The sequence below is a fragment of the Mirounga leonina genome, unplaced genomic scaffold (genome assembly GCF_011800145.1).
Source record: "Mirounga leonina isolate KUSES-001 unplaced genomic scaffold, KU_Mleo_1.0 Mir_127, whole genome shotgun sequence".
Classification (NCBI taxonomy): domain Eukaryota; kingdom Metazoa; phylum Chordata; class Mammalia; order Carnivora; family Phocidae; genus Mirounga; species Mirounga leonina.
This window is the reverse complement of record NW_023270316.1, coordinates 72,957,677-72,978,821: the sequence shown is the minus strand read 5'-3', so window position 1 is coordinate 72,978,821 and position 21,145 is coordinate 72,957,677. Positions and strand designations below refer to the sequence as shown.

The following is a 21,145-nucleotide window of genomic DNA, read 5'->3' as shown; positions in this document are numbered from 1 at the left end:
TTTATGTAGTTAACACATGGACATCATCGTGGCTGTGCACAAACTTCATAAATAAAATAGGACCAACTGCTTCTGACCTATAGAGCTCCGTTCGGTAAACTTTTCTGACCGTGTTCCCTAACAGTTAAAAAAAAAAAAAAAGCTTAAATCCCCAACCTCGGCATAGGTATATTTATAAATTATATTAATGAACTAATATATTATGCACATTATCAAAACAAGAAAATAGATCACTCAAAGTATAATGAAAATATATTTCTATAATTGAATGTAAATCTTAATATTTTCATGAGTTTTCCACTTTCCACAGCACGGCCAGCTGCGCATACAGGTGTGTGCGGTAAACTCAGCTGAGAGAGAAAACTGAAACAAATGCAGGTGCTCTTGGGTACCTGGGCCTTGCTTCTTAAGGCAGTCGGCCAGGCCAATAATGGCCCCAGGCTGAGCCACGTGGGGCACAGCGGAGCCTATGGCGCGGCGGCCGGCCAGACAGTCCCCGCCGGTGGCGGGTTCCCTGGGCGAGCAGAGCCGAGCTGTCAAAGCGAGCAAGGGTGGCGCCGGGAGTGGGAGAGCTGCACAGCTCCAACTCCCCGGCTCCAGCTCCCTACTCCTGGCGTGCAAGCCCCGGCGGCAGCCATGAACAGCGAGGAGCAGTACTACGCAACTACGCAGCTTTACAAGGACCCATGCGCGTTCCAGCGGGGCCCCGCGCCAGAGTTCAGCGCCAGTCCCCCTGCGTGCCTATACATGGGCCGCCAGCCCCCGCCGCCGCCGCCGCCCCCGTTCCCGGGGACCCTGGGCGCTCTGGAGCAGGGCAGCCCCCCGGACATCTCCCCGTACGAGGTGCCTCCCCTCACCGACGACTCCGCGGTGGCGCACCTGCACCACCACCTCCCAGCTCAGCTCGCGCTTCCCCACCCGCCCGCCGGGCCCTTCCCGGATGGAGCTGAGCCAGGAGCCCTGGAGGAGCCCAGCCGCGTCCAGCTGCCTTTCCCGTGGATGAAGTCCACCAAGGCTCACGCGTGGAAAGGCCAGTGGGCAGGTAAGCCTGGCTCTCCACCCCCCTTTGTCCTCACCCGCTCTCGTACCGGCTGCCCCTACCCCCAAACGCTCCCCAGGACCGTCTACCGGTTCGCGTTCCCAGTCCCTATGGACAACCGGGGTCGGACTAAACTACATAGGGAGCCAACTAGGCCTTCCTGCATAGAAGCGCCTATCTGGTCCCACTTGGAGCGTCTTCTCCGCTCAGCTCTCCTCCTGGAAGCTTAAACCCTTCCTTCCCTGTACACTGAACTCCAGCAGCCTGCGCACCCGCAGAGAGCTAAGGCATGGCCGAGCTCCAGGCTTCAGACCCTCCGGATCCTCCTCCACTGGAGGATCAGCCTGGCCCGGAATCCAAGGAGTGAGCGTCAAGGAAGCCGAGAAGGGCTCTGGGATGCTACCGACCCGGGCCGGGGTGCGCCTTTAGAGTCCCGGCCCCCCTCGGGCCCTGGGCCCATCCGGGAGGCTTCATTAGAGGAGTGCAGGCAGTCTTGGAGGCACTCAGTGGATGCAGAAAAGCAGGGAAGACAAACTGCACCCAAGTTTGCAAAGGCGTTCGGCGCGGCCCGGGGTTGGGAAGTTGGGGCGCAGGGGCTACTCACCGCAAGACCGAGGCCTGGCTGCTCAGCCTGGGCGACAGCAGCTGGGAGGGGCGACAGCAGCTGGGAGAGGCGTCTGCGATGCTAGTTCACTTTTGAACACACAGAAACGTTCCAAGGGGTCTCCCCCGCGCTGCTTCCCAGCAAGTGAGTTTGAGGAAGGAGATGCCCTCCTTGCACGGCCCGTTTCAGGGAGGCGTGAGCACTGGGTCCCCGTGGCCCTAGGCGCCGGCTTGTCACAGAAGGTCGTCCCAGGAGCCCGGAGGCTGAGACGCGGAGCGGCCCCCAGGCCCCTTCCCCGCCCCGAGCTGGCCGCGGGTTCTGGCCGCTACACAATGTTATCGCTTCCGTGCCGCGGCCACCTGTGGTCACACCTGCATGGCGCGTAGTTGACTTTTCTTTTCCTTCCAGTAGTCGGGGTAGGGGGAAAGAGGCTCGGCTGGCGGCTCCCCCCCACACACACCCCAGAGTCCTCGGCGCCCTGTCAGCCCCCGGTGCCTGACACGGACCCCGGGGCAGCCCAGCGAGCTTTGTGGGGTCCGGGCTCGCCCAGGGTCCCCGTGGCTCGCTTCTCCCCCTAGTTCACTTTCTCGCGAAGGCCGAGTGTGAGGACTCGGTGGGTCCGCATCCGGAGTCAGGACAGGGCCAAACCCGGCCGCAGTCTTCCCCACCTACCGCGCAGCCCAGGGTGAGGGGGGCGCCCGACGCTGCCCGACGCTGCCCGGCGCCTGTGCGTACTTACGCAGCCCGCGCGGCCGCCGCCAGAGGCTGCGGAGTCTTGGGAAATGCGGGATTCTTGGGAGGCGGGAGGACCAGGTCCCTCCACCCAGGGTGGGGGCTGGGGACGCGCGCATTTCCCGCTTTCCCGGCCCTCCTAGGGAGGCCCCAAGTGAAAAGTTCTGAAGCGGGGTAACTTCCCCCACCCCACCCCCTGGGTGTGAGCCCTGCACTGGTGGAGCTTGGGCTCGGGCAGACCTAAGGAGCCAGACAGTAAAATCCGATGACAAATGGGCGGCCTTGCCCCGGGATGGGGGAACCCTGAAAGGGTAACCTCCTCGGGTTGGAGAGTCAGGGGAAGAGGCCTTTGCCAGAGCCCTCTACCCGCTACAAGCTCCGCCCAGGGGGAAGGGGCCAATCCCCTTTCCTGGACGCTGTCTGTAGGGTGCTCCTGCGGCCTAGAGGTCCTCCCCGAAAACCCTGGAAGGAACAGAGCTTCAAGGGTCTGTGAACGCGCCTGCCCACTCCTAGTGGGGTTTCAAAGCCCTGAGGAGAGTAATGTGATCAAAGGGCTTTCATCTGTAGTACAGATACTAATACTAACAACAATACTATAGGAAATTTTGAAAATATCGACCTAAAAAAATGAACTGCATCAGCCTCACTGGCGGGCTTATCCCTAAACCGACCTCACCCTGCGCGTTAGGGAAGGGCGCAGATGTTGGGACTCTTGACATCTTCTCAATAACGCCACCAACAGCCTCCGTCCCCTGCCAACTTGTCCTGAGCATCGGTCTGCTGGGGGAATGGACCCTGCCGCAGAGGCTCGCAGCACCTCCGTGACACTGGCGGAAGAGGGCCAGAGCCCAGAGAGATTGTGGATTGAATTTAAGAACCTCGGAGGGCCTTTTTAACGTTGCTTTAAGGCTCCCTTGCTTCTCTCCCATGCCCAGGAAAGCTTAGAAGGGTAAGACTCTGGAGATGCTCCCCAGGGAGCAGGACTCCTCTGCTGACTCTGGCCCAAGCCTCAGCCTTGGGTTCTGGGCACCTCCTTTTGGCCTAGGGGGAAACCCTCCCGCCCAAACACACCCATACTAGCTTTTCAATTCACTAAAGCTTCCTAACAGTCACAGGAGAAATATCCCAGACTCTGTCCTAAGACAAGAAGATTTAGGCGTCTTCCTAGAATGTTGGAGGAACTTAACTCCACTGCTCCGTGCAATCGGTATCCCGCGGAAAAAGGGAAAAAAGCTCAAGACCTGGAGCACAGCGGCAAACAGCAGGTGTGCAGCGGTAATTTGCTGGGCCAGCGGTCGTTTCCTTGCCACCCGGGCTTGGAGCTGGAATGCCTGGAGCCTTTGATTCCACCACTACCCAGTCCTCCATAGGGCTCTCCATAGGGCTCTCCGCTCCCAGTGGGAATCCGACCCCCCGAGGCTCCCCGCTCACCTTCCAGCATTTGGAGCCTAGGACACAGAGGCCAGGGCTGACAGGGACATTCCTTGGGGCCCAGGATAGGTTCCCTTCTTCTCCAGGGCAGGGATCCCGCAGAGGTTAAAACAATTATAGAGAATTATAGAGAATTTACCAGCTCTTGAGTCGGGGATGATTACAACAATACAACTGTATAGAGAGATAACACATGGTCAGATATAACAATATATGTCATAAGCTCAGGGTGTTTATTAGCTGAAGGTTTTTCACAATGAGGGTTGCACTTATAAGTTGATGGTGAAATCAGTTAACTGGGCTAAGACCTTTTTTAAAAAATGAAATAGTAAAGTAAAAACTAGTTTACCATTAATATATTTTTATATATTTACTATATACTATTTACTATATATATTTACTATTTACTATTAATATATATTAATAATAGAAAACAATAGTTTACTATTAGATCGTATCATATATGGTAAAAGTCAGTTTTATGTCCTGAAATTTTTTTTAGTGTTCAATAATTTATCATTTGAGTATGTCCTGAAATTTTTTTGTGTCAGTTCTATGTCCGTGTGTGAACTGGGTAGTGATCTGAAATGTATTCTTACTGTGAGTCATTCTTAGAAAGCTGTGGTTTTTAAAAAGTCCTATATTAAAGGCATTTGTTGCCTTTGTAGAATCAAGTAGGTTTAGATCTCTATTGTATGTGCATTTTAATCACCATCAACCCAAACACAGGCCAAGTGAACGCACTGAAGAATCACTGGTTGATAGAGCCCACCGCCTGCTCACAGAGAGAGCCTGAGAGCACGCACTGCTTTGACCTCCAAGAAAAGGTGACCTTTACTAGAGAAGGGCTGCAGGAGCCCAGACTGAGCTCTGGGATAGGAGGTTGCGCTGGGCGTCAGGAGCGCCTGGGGGGCCAGGGCTCCCAGGATTGGGGCTGGAGTGTTGGGCTTCGTGGGGGGGGGGGGGCAGGAGGAGCCGGGGTTGAGGGACCACACTCACCTGCCTTGTCGCCCACAGGCGGCGCCTATGTTGCGGAGCCAGAAGAAAACAAGCGGACGCGCACTGCCTACACGCGTGCACAGCTGCTGGAGCTGGAGAAGGAGTTCCTATTCAATAAATACATCTCGAGGCCGCGCAGGGTGGAGCTGGCCGTCATGCTGAACTTGACCGAGAGACACATCAAGATCTGGTTCCAAAACCGCCGCATGAAATGGAAAAAGGAGGAGGACAAGAAGCGCAGCTGCGGGCCGGTGGCCGGGGGTGGCACGGATGCTGAACCGGAACAGGACTGTGCAGTGACCTCGGGTGAGGAACTGCTGGTGCTGCCACCATCGCTGCCCCCCGGTGGTGCTGTGCCGCCCACTGTCCCCGCCGCCGCCGCCCGAGAAGGACGCCTGCCACCTGGCCTTAGCGCGTCGCCGCAGCCCTCCAGTGTCGCGCCCCTGCGACCGCAGGAGCCCCGGTGAGAGATGGGGGCTCCTCCTGGCCAGGCGGCTTCAACCACTGAGAAAGACGGGGGAACGGTGTGCTCGGACCCTGGGTGTGGACAACCAGCCGCGGCCTCTGGCCGTTCAAGGGGTTAGAAACTGCGGAAGCCACCCCAGACAGAAGGAGAGAACTCGAGTTCTCAGGCGCCTGTGCCAATTGGGGCACTTTGGGGAGACACTGACAGACCTGGAAGGAGAAGAGAGGTTTTCTCTAATATCTGGGGCCTCTTCCGGTGATATGGTTGGATTGGCAACATCTGCGGCTGCTGTGCAGGTCCTAGGACTCCAGAACCATGGACCCCTTTAGAGAAGCCAGCTCTTCAAAAGACCACAGAAACTACAAGTTGGAATGCTCCCCAACACATTGCAGGCAAGCTGGATGGAGCACCTTAATCTCTCCTGAAACAGAGCCAATTTTACTCAGGCTTCCACTCTAAAGCTTAGAAATAATTGAAAGGAAAGGTCTCAGTTTTCAAAGACCTAGTGAAATTGATGCCGGTGGAATAGAATAATTCCTCCTCCCCTGCCTCCTCCTTTTGTCTTCCTCTTCCTTTTTAAAATCCTTTTTAGTGTAGCCACATACTTCACCAGCTCATCTCCTTCAATCTGCATCTCTTTCCTCCAAAGAAGAGGACGTCTTGCAAGGTGGCTGGGCAGCAGCAGGGCTGGGATATAAAGGCAGTGTCAGAGTCCCTGTACATTCAGTTTGTGCAACACTTGGAGAGAGGGCAGGTGGAGATGAGTCTAGAGCAAGGGATTTGGGGGAGAAAGATGGCCCCCAAGCCATCACTAAACTGAAGCTATTTGGAGCTTTCTATTTAGGAGATGGATTTAGTTCCTAGTCTCAGGGCAGGAGAGGCTGTATGAAAGGCGAGCAGCATGGCCTGACCCACCTTGGAAACTATTCACAGAGACAGTATGATTCCCAAATCTTTAGAAATGATGAAAATGTACGTGGCTGGGGAGTTTGAAAACTGGTTATTTTTATTTAAAGTTTAAAAATTGCTTAACAGTTCTTTACAACCAGGTCTGTAGTTTCCACGTCAGTTGTTTGTTTTAGGGTCCGGGCCTTGTGTTCAGGTGGTGTTTGTGGAAAACAATTAATAAATATGGATAACATGGAGAAGAGATGCAAACCGATTTCCCTTGCTTTGTATCAGATTTTCTTGCCATGCAATGATTCCGTTTCATCTAAAAAAAATTAAAGCGGCATTTATTTGTTTGGTACTAACCACGGAAGAGGGGGCAATGAAGAAATATCACATTTGGGTTTGAGGTTGGGGCAGCGTGTGAGCTGGTGGATTTTAGGCTTTGTTTAGTTTTTGTTTTTAACTTGACTCACTGCTGAAGATGAATTTTTCAGGTGATATAGGCAGAAGCATAGGGGTTCTAAGTGCCTCTGGCTAGTGCCAAATGGCACAGAGCCAAGAGCAGCTCATCCTGCGCCATGCTGGCCATGCTTCAGCCAGGAAAATGCACCAGCTGGCCAAGGCCTTGGCCAGGTCTCCTCGTTCCTCCCAAAGCAGAGGTCTGAGGCAAAGCCTTTCTCAGTGGTTCTTCTGAAGGAAGTGTTCTTTGGATGGGTCCACCCCTGGAGCCCCAAGGTCAACAGTGTCTTGTATTAGGGACAAACAGGCCCTGACTTAGTGGGCTTCTGATCTCTGGGACCACCTGCTCCCCCCTCTGCTGCACTGCACCCGGAAAAACACCACCTGAGCGCTCCCACCCTTTCAGGCCATTGGCTCACTCCCAGGGGTCGCTGCTGTTTTCTTTGCAAAGAGACAGCAGGGCTTGTTTTTGTTTTGGTGTTGGTTTTGCTTTTGTTTTGTTGTTTTTGTTTTTTGAGAGAAAGAAAGTGAGTCATAATGCCCCTCCAAAGTAAGAGAGGTTCAGTTGCTCAGAAAGGGGAACTTTCTCATCAGTGAGATACCTCACTGGGGAGACAATGACCTTGCCCTGCAGCTTCACCAGACATGCCTGGGCTCCGGAGTCTAGCAAATCTGCCTTCACACCCGCATCCCTCAAATACCGACCGGTGACCTAGATAAAATTATTCAACTGCTCTGTGCCTCAGTTTCCCTTGTCTGTAAAGTGGGAGTAAATACTACTTCGCAGAGTTGTGCGATTTAAACAAAATACCTGTAAAGTGTTTAATTCACTATCTAGAAATAGTCATCCTTCCACATTGTTTTATGACCATCATTCCTTTTGGAAGCAAGCGGGGAGGGGCTGCTGCAGAGATTCACCAGGTCTCCTGCCAGCCCTAAAACCCCTCTCCTTTGACAAATCCCCACGCTGTCGCTGTTAATGGGACTTGTTCATATAACCAGTGATCCTTAACACTTCCCAGTTTTATGACTCCCTTCCTCATAAGTAAATTCTTTTGATTTCCCACAACAACCTTCACCAGGTAAGTGAAACTGTCCTCCTTTTACACAAGGGAAGCTGATATTGGGTGGGGAGGACTAGCTGAAGCTCAGCCACCCAATTGGTGGAGGCGCGGAGACTTGTCCTCCGAGGCTAAGGAGGGTTCTAGGGCTCCAGAGCAAACCAGCTTCCTTCTCCGAGGCTCCCATCCCAATCTCGCGCGCTGCCCCGGCTGTAGCGTGGCCTCTCCGCGCGGGCTGGAGAGTTCGCCAACCCAAAGAAAAATCTCCTTTTCTTCTGGGGCGGGCTTGGGCGGCCGAGGGCGCAGGTGCTGGCGCAGGTGTTGACTCCGGGCCAGGCGTGCAGTCTCCAACCGCCCAGCACCGGACGCGGGATCCTTAAGTTTTGCTGAAAGCGCAGCTTCGCGGCTCACGGCGACTCGGAGACCCGCGGCCAGAGCGGTGCCTCCCACGGGGAAGAGCTCCAGCTTTCAAGTCCCCACGCCCCCGGCATGAAATCCAGAAAATTCAGCGTAGTCGTGACCTAATCACTTAATTCTCTGTTTCCTCTTCCATAAAATGGGATGATATCTTTGAAGTGTTTATTACGGAGCCCAGCGCCTCGTTGCCAGTACACGCGGTGAGGGTGAGGATGTGGCAGTGGCAGAGGTGAGGTGATGTTGCCAGTAAAGGCCAGCCTTCCAGGGAGGCCCAAGGAGGCAGCACAGAGCGCAGCCCAGCTAGCCAGATGGGCCAGGAAGAGAGGAAGAACGAGGGGCGAGCTCCCGGGTCGGGAGAGCCACTTGGTGCTCGACCCCTCTTGGCCAAAGGGGCTAGGTCAGACCCCATAGGACGACCCGCGTGGGGCTCGACGCGTGAATCTCCAACTCTGCGTGGCCACCCTCGGCCAAATGCAGGCGAACCGTGGGCCCAAGTGGCGGGGGCGCTTGGAGTCCCAAACCCAAACCCGCGCACAGAGCCTAGTCTCCAGAGTGAGGAGGCCGGTAAAGATGAGATCTCTCAGGAGCCCAGAAACAAAACAAAACAAAACAGCCGGCGGCGCCTTGCGAAGGGCCTCTTTCTGCCAATCAAGGGATCTCGAGGTCCCAGAACTCCTCAGGTGACCCCGGTACCTGCCTCTCGGGTAGGGCTGTCAGCCTCCCTCTGCTCTTCTGGCTGGGCATACTCTTCTCCGGGAAGAAAAAGACACCGGGAGCCTTGGAAAGCTCTCTCGGGGCAAGTGTTCTCGGCGGGGAAGATGAGAGGGGCTCCGGGAACGCCGTACTCAGTGCCCCCGCGCAAATGCGCGCGCGTCAGGCGAGTGCGCTCCAGGACCACGCGACTGCGGGGCTCTGTTCACGGCGCAGACAAGCCCAGGAGCGCCCGCCCGCACCTCCACGCGGGCCCAGCCGGGCTGATCATCCAAGCTGGAACCACAAGCCCTGCCATGCCCCGCGCCTTCCGGAATCTACGACCCGAGGTTGGCGGAGCGCCGCTGGGCGCTGGTGGAGCCGACAGGAGCGCTCCCTGCCCGCGCACCTACTGCGAAAGGGTCTCCCAGCTCTTGTCAGAAGTGCCGGTCGGGGATTCGGAAAATTCGGCACAGAGCTCCTCCCCCCACACACCCTCAGCCACCGAGAGAGTGGGAGCTGGGGTGGAGAACCCAGGAAAGCACACCGCTGTGCAAGCAGGGACCGGAGCTATGGGGACTCCTTGTGAACAGTGCCGCAATCACACGGTACCAGGTATAGTGCGCTGCAAACAAAAATCTCCTTTTCTTCTGGGATATAGTTCTTCCTGTCGGTTTGGTAACAGTTTCTCAAAGAAGCTCTCACCTTAAAAGCTAAATGCATACAATGCAAGAATAACATCTGAAAGTTGGTGATGATTTTCAGGATCTGCCTATAGTTTGTAACAGGTTTGATACCTGTAACTCGCTTGGACCTTTCAGTCCGGGACTGTCATCATTTGCATCATCATGCAAATAAATGCATCATTTATTGGGCTCTCTGTGCTGGGCACCTCTGGTAGTCATACACGTGCTTCTCTGGAAGGGCTCACAGTTTTAAGAAATCGGATCACTTCTCCTGATGGTCTCTGCAGTCGTGGAGATTGGATTGATTACCTGTGAACTTAACTGAATAAACAGGAGTCCGCTCAGGTTCCCCAAATTTCTCCTTTTGAACCACAAGGACTGTTTTGGTTTCCCAAATCAATTTTGGTTCCCTTGGTCTGGCGCTGTCACCCTCTCCATCTCCTCTTCAACGAATTCAGTTCAATGCATGTAAGTTCGAATGAAATCAAAGCATTGCACAGTCCTTTCAAGTTGAGGAAGTCTGCCTGTTCTTATATTCCCATTCCCTCATTCTCTCTCCCCTCTTCTCTTTCTCTCTAGATCTTTGTGTCTGTGTAGGTGTGGTGAGTGTCTTGGAGTGAGTCTCCCTATCTTTGCCTGTCTGGGTATGCCTGTGTATGTTTGTGTGCCTATGTTTAGGGTGTGTCTTAAGTGGGTTTCAATGGTGACAGTGATCAGTGTGTATCTGAGGACCAGAGACACCCTCCTATATACTCATTTTTTTTCTGCCCAGCACAGCAATTTCCCAAATGTCTGATGACACAGCTGCTGTTGAAAACTGTCCACTCAGGTAACGGTCTCAATTCTCTGTGTTGACACAATGTCTGAAGGCAGGAAAAACTGTCTGTACACAGCTTGGAACTTTGATGGAAACTGACTGATTGCTAGAGTATGGCATGAGTGCATAAGGAATTAATTTTTTTCTTTCTAAGAAAAAATTTCACAGCTAAGGTCTTTCATACATCAACAGTGTCATCTAGAAACCCTCCTGGAAATCAGGTAGTTAGAAGGGTCAGAAGAGGGAGATTCTGGGTTGACATTGAATCAGATTTTACTCAACCCATTCTGGCAAGCTGATGTGGGGGCAATAAATATAATGGGAACCTGAGGCAAGGCAACAGGAAGCAGCAAGGTCTCCCTGCAGAGGAACTAACTGGGAGTGATACATGGCCTCTTAGCTGGCCGCCAGCCTTCAGGGAATTGCTACGAGTGGACAGCTTGAGCAGTGGGAAATGACCTGCAGGTAACTCTGGGTAGGAAGAGGAGGTCAAGTTCTACTACCAATAACTGTTTTAAGAGTGAAAGTGGCTGGCAGAAATGGTTCTTTTGGGCTACATACTGATAACCTGTCAATGCCAGGTTCCCATATTAAAATATGCTGTATTTATATATCATGAGATAGAATGGGCATAATAAAATTTTATTCCTTTTTTAATTAAAATTATTTTTCTCTATAAATGAGATGCCATGGCTTTTGAAAAGATAGATACCTCAAACCTTAAGCGATATTTTATAATTCAACTTCAAGTTGAATTGCTTGGAGTCTTTCCCTAAACATAGAACATACAGAGACCTTAAATATATGTTATATCATCAGCATGCATTCAGGATTCTTGCCCGCATTATAGAAAACACAGAACTCGGGGCACCTGGGTGGCTCAGTCGGTTAAGCGTCTGCCTTCGGCTCAGGTCCTGATCCCAGGGTCCTGGGATCGAGCCCCACGTCAGGCTCCCTGCTCATCAGGGGGCCTGCTTCTCCCTCTCCCTCTGCTCCCCTGCTCCTGCTCTCTTTCTCAAATAAATAAATAAAATCTTTAAAAAAAAAAAAAGAAAACACAGAACTCTACTTCTAGTGATAATTACACATATAAAAATCATTACAACATTTTTGCTGTGAGTAAATATCATTTGAATAAATTCTGTTATTTTCCTGAATTCTCAATTAGTCATTTCCAAGGACTGAGAGTTTGAAAAATTATTTATACATGCTCTAAGAAATCCAAAAGCTTTGGGGCACCTGGGTGGCTCAGTCGGTTAAGCCTCTGAACTTTGGCTCAGGTCATGATCTCAGGGTCCTGGGATCAGGCTCCATGCTCAGCAGCGAGTCTGCGTATCCCTCTCCCTCTGCCCTTTTCCCTGCTAATGCTCTCTCTCTCTCAAATAAATAAATAAAATCTTTTTTTTTTAAATCCAGAAGCTTCACATTTCTAGATACATCTGAAAATACTGCCAATTTGAAATTGATTTATTACATGGAGCTATACCCACTTCAGTAGCTCTAGAAACCCAATAAAATGTACAAAATAATTTCCAAGATTTTTTTTTTGGTTGAAAATACCAGATAATTGAATTTATTGCAATTAATAAATGTGTGGCTTATTTTTATTTAATGTTGAAAGACTAATTTTCTAGGCCAGAAGTGTAGTAAAGTAAATCATTTCTCCTCTGGATGAGTGGGCCTCTCACAAAGACACAAACAAACCAACTTTGGAAAAACACAAGCCAACTTTCATGCTGGCTTTTGTCCTCAGATCCAATGGAGGAGAAAGGAAAGGATCAATGGACAAATACGGAGATTAAAAGTGCTGTTTCTCAGTACTCTGGGCAGAGTTTAACTTCTAGTTCTGCCTCCACTATTTACTACCCTTCTGAAGTAGGGCAAATAACTTAATCCCTTTGAGCTCAGCTACTCACCTATGAATTAGGGATAGTACCATCTCACTCAATTGTCCTGAGGGTTAGACAAACTACTGTATGTGAAGAGAACATGCATTGGTGGGTGGGGTCCTTTATGCAGCATGTGGTTCTTCCAGAAGCTTCCAGAAGTTCTTCCAGTTCTTCCAGAAGCTGGGGTCTTTCTTGTCCCACCAGGGCAGGGACAGAGGACCCCAGAGGAGACAATAGTGACACAAACTAGAGGTGCCTCTTTTCCCCCGAGGCCCTACATCTTCCCTCTGAGAGGGGTAGCTAGGTCTTGTCCCGATTCTTCACAGAAAAGTGTCTGGGCTGAAAAGCCACATCGGTGCTGACCAGGCAGGAGCAAAAATAGGCCAACAATTCTATAAAACACAGAGGCAAAAGCCAGCCACACTGAAGTGATACTTCAAATAGCACTGATGCCCAAATTCAACCAGCTTTATATGTAAGGCACGCATGTGTAACTAACTTAGGGATAGTCTGATGACCAAAGTCCCTTTACAAAAGTGAAATTTGCTCAGGAGCACCTGCCTGGCTCAGTCAGTCATACGATTCTTGATCTCAGTGTTGTGGTTTGAGCCCCATGTTGGGTGTAAAGATTACTTAAAAATTAAAAAAAAATAAATCTTCAAAGTGAAATTTATTCAGGGGTCCCTAGACCCCCAGGGAATAGGTGATTGTCCCAGGACCTCCTTAATAAGTCATTTCCTTAGACATTAATGTATTGGCTACATCTGACAGTGACTTATAGAAACCACAAATAGCAGTGACTGAAGAGTGAAGTTAATTTCTCTCCCACGTGGAAGTCGGGAGGTAGGTAGTTCAGGACTGGAATATTGCTCCAGAGCTGTCTGGGACTCAGGCTGCTTTGGCTTCTCTTTCTGCTATCCCTAGACTGTGGCCCTTACTTCATTATCCCAGCTGTGACTCCAGCTATGACACCCACTTTCTAGGCAGCAGGAGGGAAGAAACAAGGAAGAAAGGTAAGCCTTTGTGGTAGATGGAATATTGATCACTGAAAGATGTCCACTCGGTAATTCCTCAAACCTGTGAATATGTTCTGTTACAGGCAAAAGGTATTTTAAAGATGTAATTAAGTTAGGGACCTTAAAATAGAGAGATCATCCCAGGTTATCTGGTAGGCCCAATCTGATCATATAAGCCCTTAAAAGCAGAGAACTTTCTCTAGCTGCAATCCAAGAGATGCAGCAGAAGGGAGAGTCAGAGAGATTCCAAGTGTGAGAGGATGTGATATGCCATTGCTGTCTCTGGGATGTAGGGACCCAGGTACAAGAACTGGAGAGAGGCCTCTGGGAGTGAAGAGGTGTCCCCAAGTGATAGTTGGCAAGAAAATGGGGACCTCAGTCCTACACCCTCAGGGCCTGCATTCTGCCAGGAACCCGAATTGTTCCCAGAGCCTTCCTAGAAGTGCCCACTTGGCCAGCAACTTGATTTTGGCCATGTGAACCCTGGAGCAGAGACACACGATGAGCCAAAGGGGGCCTTTGACCTGCAGAAACTGGGAGATTATAAATTTGTGTTGTTTTTAGCTGTTAAATGTGTGTTGATTTGTTATTACAGCAATGGAAAATGCATACAGTTCCCTTTAATGACATTTCAAGGAAGTCACACCACTCTTGCTGACACTTCGTTAACAAGACTTAGTTACATGAGAACACCTACATGCATAGCAGGCTGGAAAATGTGGTCTTTATTCTGGATGGCCATTTGTCTAGTTAAAAATGGGAGGGAGGGGCACCTGGGTGGTTCAGCCAGTTAGGAGTCTGACTTCAGCTCAGGTCATGATCCAGAGTCCCAGGATCAAGCCCCACGTTGTACTACCTGCTCAGCGGGGAGTCTGCTTCTCCCTCTGCCCCTCCCCCTGCTCATGCTCTCTCTCTCTCACTCTCTCTCTCAAATAAATAAAATCTTAAAAAGGGGGGGGAAGGGAGAGCATTAAAGAAGGAAGGGTAGAACGGATACTAGGGACAGCTAGCAGTCTCTACCACTGTTACCAAGAGTCTATATAAAAATTGTCATTATAGGGGCACCTGGGTGGCTCAGTCATTAAGTGTCTGCCTTCGGCTCACGTCATGATCCCTGCATCCTGGGATCAAGCACCATGTCTTGGGCTCCCTGCTTGACAGGGAACCTGCTTCTCCCTCTCCAGCTCCCTCATGCTTGTGTTCCCTCTCTCGATATCTCTCTCTGTCGAATAAATAAAATCTTTTTAAAAAATTGTCATTATAATTTGGTGTTTTCTGCAAAAACCACAGGTGAAAACCATATTTATTATTATACATAGTCCAGGTATGGGGTCCTTGGATTTAATTCTAGAAGGAAGTTTGTTCAGACAAATTCATGTGCTTGCTTTCCTCAGACAATGAGCACTACACAACTCATTGTTTGTCTTGTCTACCAGAAAGTTCAACCCTAAAATTAGTGGTCAATTAGAGCTCAACTTCATCTCTCATCCTAGCATAGCATATTGACAAAGGCTGAGATTTTCAATCAGAAAAAAATGGCCTCTAGTTCTCCATTAACCATTCATTACTCTTTGAACTGCATGGCACAAGACTTAGTATCTTTAGGTCTGTTTTCTCATTAGTAAATTGGGGGAAATACCCACGCCACAGGATTGCTGTGAGAGTTAAATAAAACAAAGTGTGTGAAAAGTACTTTTTGATATGGAAATGGGCCCTAAATGTTATATGCAATTACAAAACACTGGATCTTCCCTTCCTCTATATCAGTGTTTTTCAAACAGTAGCTTGCAACCTCTTAGTCATTGATGAAGACAGTTTAGTGGGTTATCAGGAATCTAAAAAACTAAATAAAATAGGATAGAAAATATCAGAGTACCTTATGCTTAGTGAGAATTGCTTCATGAAACTTTTTTCAGTCATGTGCATAAAGTCCCCGTAATACAAAATATATTTCTACTTTGGTTGCCTTACCAAGTTTTGAAAACAGTGTTGAGTGGTGCTTAATCTTTATTTTATCGATTTTAAGTTTTTTTTTTTAAATGTCCTATTTAGTATGTGCCTTTGTTGGAAACCAACTCAGAGCCTCTTTGGAGGGAGAAAGTTGAATTAGAAATGAGAAAGAAAGGGGGAGGGGCAGCTGGATGCTCAGTTGGAAGAGCATGCGAGCATTTGACTCTTGATCTCAGGGTCATGAGTTGGAACCCCACATTGGGAGTAGAGATTACTTAAATAAAGTTTAAAAAAAAAAAAGAAAGAGGGCGCCTGGGTGGCTCAGTTGGTTAAGCGACTGCCTTCGGCTCAGGTCATGATCCTGGAGTCCCAGGATCGAGTCCCGCATGGGGCTCCTTGCTCGGCATGGAGTCTGCTTCTCCCTCTGACCCTCCCCCCTCTCATGCTCTCTCTCTCTCTATCTCATTCTCTCTCAAATAAATAAATAAAATCTTTAAAAAAAAAAGAAAAGAAAGAAAAGAAAAGCAAGGGGTGAACTCATGTCAAACACTTTTAAATCCAAATGCGATCATTAAGCTCTTATTTCTTGGTCTCAAACTCAACCTTCTAAACTCTCCTTTGTGATGGTGGGGCTGAGCCCAGACACCAAAAACTACATTTCTTCTTTGGCAACTGGCTGTGGGTTTGGTTCTGTCAACCAGTAGGAGGCACTAGAGGGAGGCTTGATGGCACAAGGCAGGAGGGAGGCCTTGTTTCTGCTTCTTGTTCACGTCAGTGAGAGGCAGGGCAGGCTTCTTCTGACAGCACCTGTTTAGTCCATTAGCAGCAGCTTATTCCAGTTTGGGATTTTCCTGAACCAACACCTCCACAAGGGCATCAACAATCTCACAAAGACATCATCGCCTTTGGCCAGCAGTCCCTCCTCAGAGATCTCAGCTCCAGGGGGCATCCCCTTCAAGTTTCTAAGTTTTCATATTTACGTCCTCTTTATTTTGTTGTCCCAGCCCTAGCAGGGTAGCTGGCTTTCACATTCACTACTTACACGATGCCTTCATGTTCTTTTTTCACTCATAGTTTCTCATGTCTGATTCTTCTCCCTGGGGGGTAACGTGTTGTTTCTGTCTCCTGATCAGACCTCGGACCAGGAGGCAATCCAGTGTGCTTTGTGGGTAAGGATGGATCATGAAAGGGGAAAAGATAGATTTTATCTTTTTCCTTCAGCTCCAAAACTTCACTGAGCATGCCTTCTTGGCTCCTTGGAAACCCCACATAGACTGGTAGTGACCAGCCAAGACAAAACACAGTTTATCTGTGTGGAAATAGCTGACTACTTAGCTTATCTATCTAAAGACTAGACTTTGAAGTTGAATTGCTATTAAAATTGTGTTTTTAGGCTGCTTGGGTAAGATGGGAACCCTATGAAGAAAGACGAGGTGTCTTTTGTCACCATGAGACATGTTATCAAGGAATGAGGGGCACATGGGGGGCTCAGTCAATTAAGCATCTGATTCTTAGTCTCAGCTCAGGTCTTGATCTCAGGGTTGTGAGTTCAAGCCCCACGTTGGGCCCCACACTGGGCATGGAGACTACAAAAAAAGGGGGGGGGGAATGATATAAGGGAAAATCTGTGCCTTAATTTAAAATATCATGTTACACATTTTGTTTTACATCAGAAGCTTTGGGGGGCACCTGGGTGGTTCAGTCATTTGGGCGTCTGCCTTAAGCTCAGGTCATGATCCCAGGGTCCTGGGATCAAGCCCTGCGTCAGGGAGTCTGCTTCTTCCTCTCCCTCTGCACCCCCCCATGTTGCTCATGCTCTCTCTCTCTCTCTCTCTGTCTCTAATAAATAAATAAAACCTTTAAAAACAAAAAGAAGCTTTAGGAATGTACTATTTCTTATGGTGTGTTTACTTTGAAATTATATATATTCATATAATGTGTTATTTTATAATAAATATATGGAGGAAATGCAGCATATTAAGATAAATGTCCTCAAACATAGTGTTCAAATCCTCTTAGTCACACCACAAATCACAGAATACTTGGTCTGCTCATCCTCCTTTCCAGGACTATCTCAAATCTGTTTCCTCCTCTGCCTCCCCCACCACGGTTTTCCCTTAACACTTTCTTCCTTCCTCTCTAGATGCACTGCAATAGCCTAACTGATCTCACTGTCTCCAGTACCAGCTTCCCCAGACCACCTCCACACCTCACTTCTCTATTACCTAAAGTGTTTTTTTCAGTAGCTTTCATAGTTGAAGGGTCAAGGCCAAATTCCCCAGCCTGGACTCACAGGCCCTTTCATTCTCTGAGCCCATCAGTGCATACGTGCAAGTTCTAAAACCACTGTATTGCTTTTAAACAATGTTCTTTTGTCTCTGGCTGGAAGGGCCACCAACTTACCCTTCCTATATTTGCCTGCCTTTATCTTTTTCTTCCATTCTTCCTTACATTAAGATTTATTGATAATAATTATAACGATGCATTATATATAATATAATAAAAACTATACTAGGCTCTGGACGATGCCCTGGGTCCTCTATCAAGTCTGTTAGCTCATCAACCATTGGACCTTCCCTGACTTCAACAGTGTCCCTCTATGGTAGCTAGTTTCTAAGATGGCCCCCAGGGAACCATGCTTCTTAGTCTCTATATCTTGGTATAGTCCCATCCATGTGGAATCTGGGCTGGGCTAGCCCACAATGATGGACCTCTTTCGGACCCCTTCCTGTGCTAGATGCTGGGAACGCAAAGGTGAATAGATGGCAAAGAATATTTCCAAAAGGCAAAACACAAAAGTAGAGCTGAATTTTGGCAAGAGTGGAATGTGAGTGTGAATTCTCTAAGATTCCCACTATTGTTTGTAAAGTCCGTATCTTCTACACTGTCATGAAAGTAAACAGGTAAATACAGAATCCATTTCAGATGTTAATCTTTTCAACCTGTTGTGCAAATATAACCAAGTTCTCCCGGACATAAAGAAGTTGCTCTTTCAAGGCCAACCCTGTAGCTGATTCTGGAAAGTATGCGTAAGGCATGTTTAAAGGAAATAAATCAGCCACAAAGTCCATATTCTTGAAAACAGTCACAACTAAAGCCATATTGACAGTTAAACTCTAGGGCTCCACCTTGAACTTTATTTAACCTTGGAGGTTAAATAAAATCACTTCACACTTCGTATTTATTTATCCAAGCTATTACCTATGGTGCCACACAGCTGTCAAGTCCTCAAAGATGAGAAGTGGAACAGAGACTAGAAACACATTTAAGACTCCAGGCTGCTTTCCTCAGTTCAGCCATCAGCTTGTAAAGGCGAGTTAAGACCTCATTTTCAGCTGTCTTATTTTTACCACTTACAAAATGCAGCCGTTATGTGGGTCACCAAGCAATGCTGATAAAGTATTGTGAGAGCCCTCATCCATCCCGCTGTCCTTGTCCGCCGTATACTGAATATCCAAGACAGGTGGTGTGGCGAGAGGGCCACAAAGAGCATCCCCCACAGGATTAGGTCAGCCGCTCATAAAAACAAGACTAGGATTTTTAAAATTAATTGACCTGAGTCAGTTTTGTGGAATTTTGTTATTTGTTTTCATTAGTGTTGTTGAGATCTTGTGCTTTTTTTTTTTTTTAATCATTGCTTTATAGTTTTGTTTTCTTTTGTTTTTTTAAAGGCACGACCAAATATCAAGAGTGGTTAGTTTTGGGGAGTGGAAGTGGGTATTCCTTTACATTTTACTTCATGTTCTTCTGCATTGTTTATATTTTTGACAATAGGAATGTACTAACTTTAAAATTAGTAATAAACTTTTAAAATGTTATCAGTGGTTATGAATAGAGGGACTGCAGATGATGTTTTAAATTTTTTTATTTGAACGTTACTTTATGTTGAGAAAAAAATGGGATGATTTAAAAGAACATTGACTAAATTGTTGTCACTTTTCCTGCAGACAATGTAACAAGTGTACCCAATTGCAAGTAGGTCTGCTCTTAAAATTCGGGAAGCCTTTCTTCACCTCATTAATCATTGGCTGACCTGTAGAGGCTCAACAACCAGAAATACTGACGTGGGGTCAAACTGCATGGTACTTGGGAAGGCGGTCTGATTTAGGATGCCAACAGATGGAGCAGTTCAAGGTCAAACTGACTGGGAAGGGAATGGGAAGTCTTCCTGGGGCGTGAGAGTGTGGGGGTGGTAAGACACTGCTCCACCCTATTGTGGCAGTCAGAAGCCGGCCAGAGAAGACAAGGTAAAAGTTGCTTGCGGAGCAAGTTGCTTTTGTGAAGGGAACTTTATATGACGTGATTCCTTATTGTGGTCTTCTGTTTGGTTGTTTTCATTCCACAAAATTGAATGAACTGCTGACTATTTACCAGGTCCTCTGCTGATTACTGGGGACAGAAAGAGGCAAAATAGAGGATCCCTACCCTCAAGAAATCCATCGTCAAAAGCAAGAATCAGACAAGTAGAAAGGTGTATTATAATAAAATGTCATAAGTGATATAGCAGAGAGTTATGCAAAGTGCTCAAGGAACACAGAGGAAGGAGAAACCACACCTGGGGAGTCAGGAAACTTTTAGCAGAGTTGGAAGTGGGCCAGCCGAGAAGAGGGATCGAGAGAGGAACTCCGTGCCAAGAGAACAGCCAAAGCAAAGACCTGGAGGCCAGAAAAAGCACAAAGAAAGTCCATACATGTAGTTCCTACATTCCTTTTCAACTGCTGCCATCAAATTACCACAAACTCACCAAAAGACAACCGACAGAATGGGAGAAGATATTTGCAAATGACATATCAGAGAAAGGGCTAGTATCCAAAGATCTATAAAGCACTCATCAAACTCAACACCCAAAGAACAAAGAATCCAAGCAAGAAATGGGCAGAAGACATGAACAGACATTTCTGCAAAGAAGACATCCAAATGGCCAACAGACACATGAAAAAGTGTTCAACATCACTCGGCATTAGGGAAATACAAATCAAAACCTCAATGAGATACCACCTCATAGCAGTCAGAATGGCTAAAATAACAAGTGAGGAAATGACAGATATTGGTATAAGAATGTGGAGAAAGGGGAACTCTCTTACACTGTTGGTGGGAATGCAAGCTGGTGCAGCCCCTCTGGAAAACAGTATGGAGGGTCCTCAAAAAGTTGAAAATAGAGCTACCCTACGACCCAGCAATTGCACTACTGGGTATTTACCCAAAGATACAAATGTAGTAATCCAAAGGGGCACCTGCACCCCAATATTTATAAGAGCAATGTCCACAATAACCAAACTATGGAAAGAGCCCAGATGTCCATCGACAGATGAATGGATAAAGAAGATGTGGTCCATATATACAATGGAATATTACACAGCCATCAGAAAATGAAATCTTGCCATTTACAATGATGTGTATGGAACTAGAGGGTATTATGCTAAGCGAAATAAGTCAGTCAGAGAAAAACAATTATCATATGATCTCACTGATATGTGGAATTTAAGAAACAAGGCAGAGGATCATAGAGAAAGAGGAAAAAATGAAACAAGATGAAACCAGAGAGGGAGACAAACCAAACAAACTGAGGGTTGCTGGAGGGGAGGGGGGTGGGGGGATGCGGTAACTGGGTGATGGACATTGGGGAGGGCATGGATGTAATGAGCACTGGGTATTATATAAGCCTGATAAATCACAGACCTGTACCCCTGAAACAAATAATACATTATATGTTAATTAATTGAATTTAAATAAACAAATTAAATTAAAAAATCACCACAAACTCAGTGGCTTGAAATGACACTGATTTATTCTCTTACAGTTCTGGAGGTCAGAAATCTAAAATCAAGGTGTCAGCGCTCCTGCTGGAGGCTGCAGAGGAGAGGCTGTTTCCTTGCTTCCAGGCTTCTAGAGGACGCCTGCGTTCCTTGGGTCCTGCCCCTTCCTTCAGTCACTCAACCTCTTGCTTCCTTAGTCATCGCAATCTGTCACCAAATCTCCCCCTGCATCCCTCTTCTGA

At 48.1% G+C, this 21,145-nt stretch overlaps 1 protein-coding gene across 1 annotated transcript; it reads left to right on the top strand.

Moving 5' to 3' along the window:
* The first annotated feature begins 544 nt into the window (after positions 1-544).
* On the top strand, positions 545-5,814 carry PDX1 (pancreatic and duodenal homeobox 1). The gene is made up of 2 exons (XM_035002972.1): positions 545-1,042; positions 4,824-5,814. The coding sequence occupies exons 1-2, from the start codon at positions 637-639 to the stop codon at positions 5,270-5,272; spliced, it is 855 nt and encodes a 284-aa protein (XP_034858863.1). The 5' UTR covers positions 545-636; the 3' UTR covers positions 5,273-5,814.
* The last annotated feature ends 15,331 nt before the right edge of the window (positions 5,815-21,145 follow it).

Excerpts from the sequence above, each read along its gene's own strand:
- PDX1 (XM_035002972.1), top strand. The coding sequence starts at position 637 with ATGAACAGCGAGGAGCAGTACTACGCAACTACGCAGCTTTACAAGGAC. Across the intron at positions 1,043-4,823 it reads GTGGAAAGGCCAGTGGGCAG|GCGGCGCCTATGTTGCGGAG; the intron begins GTAAGCCTGGCT and ends TGTCGCCCACAG.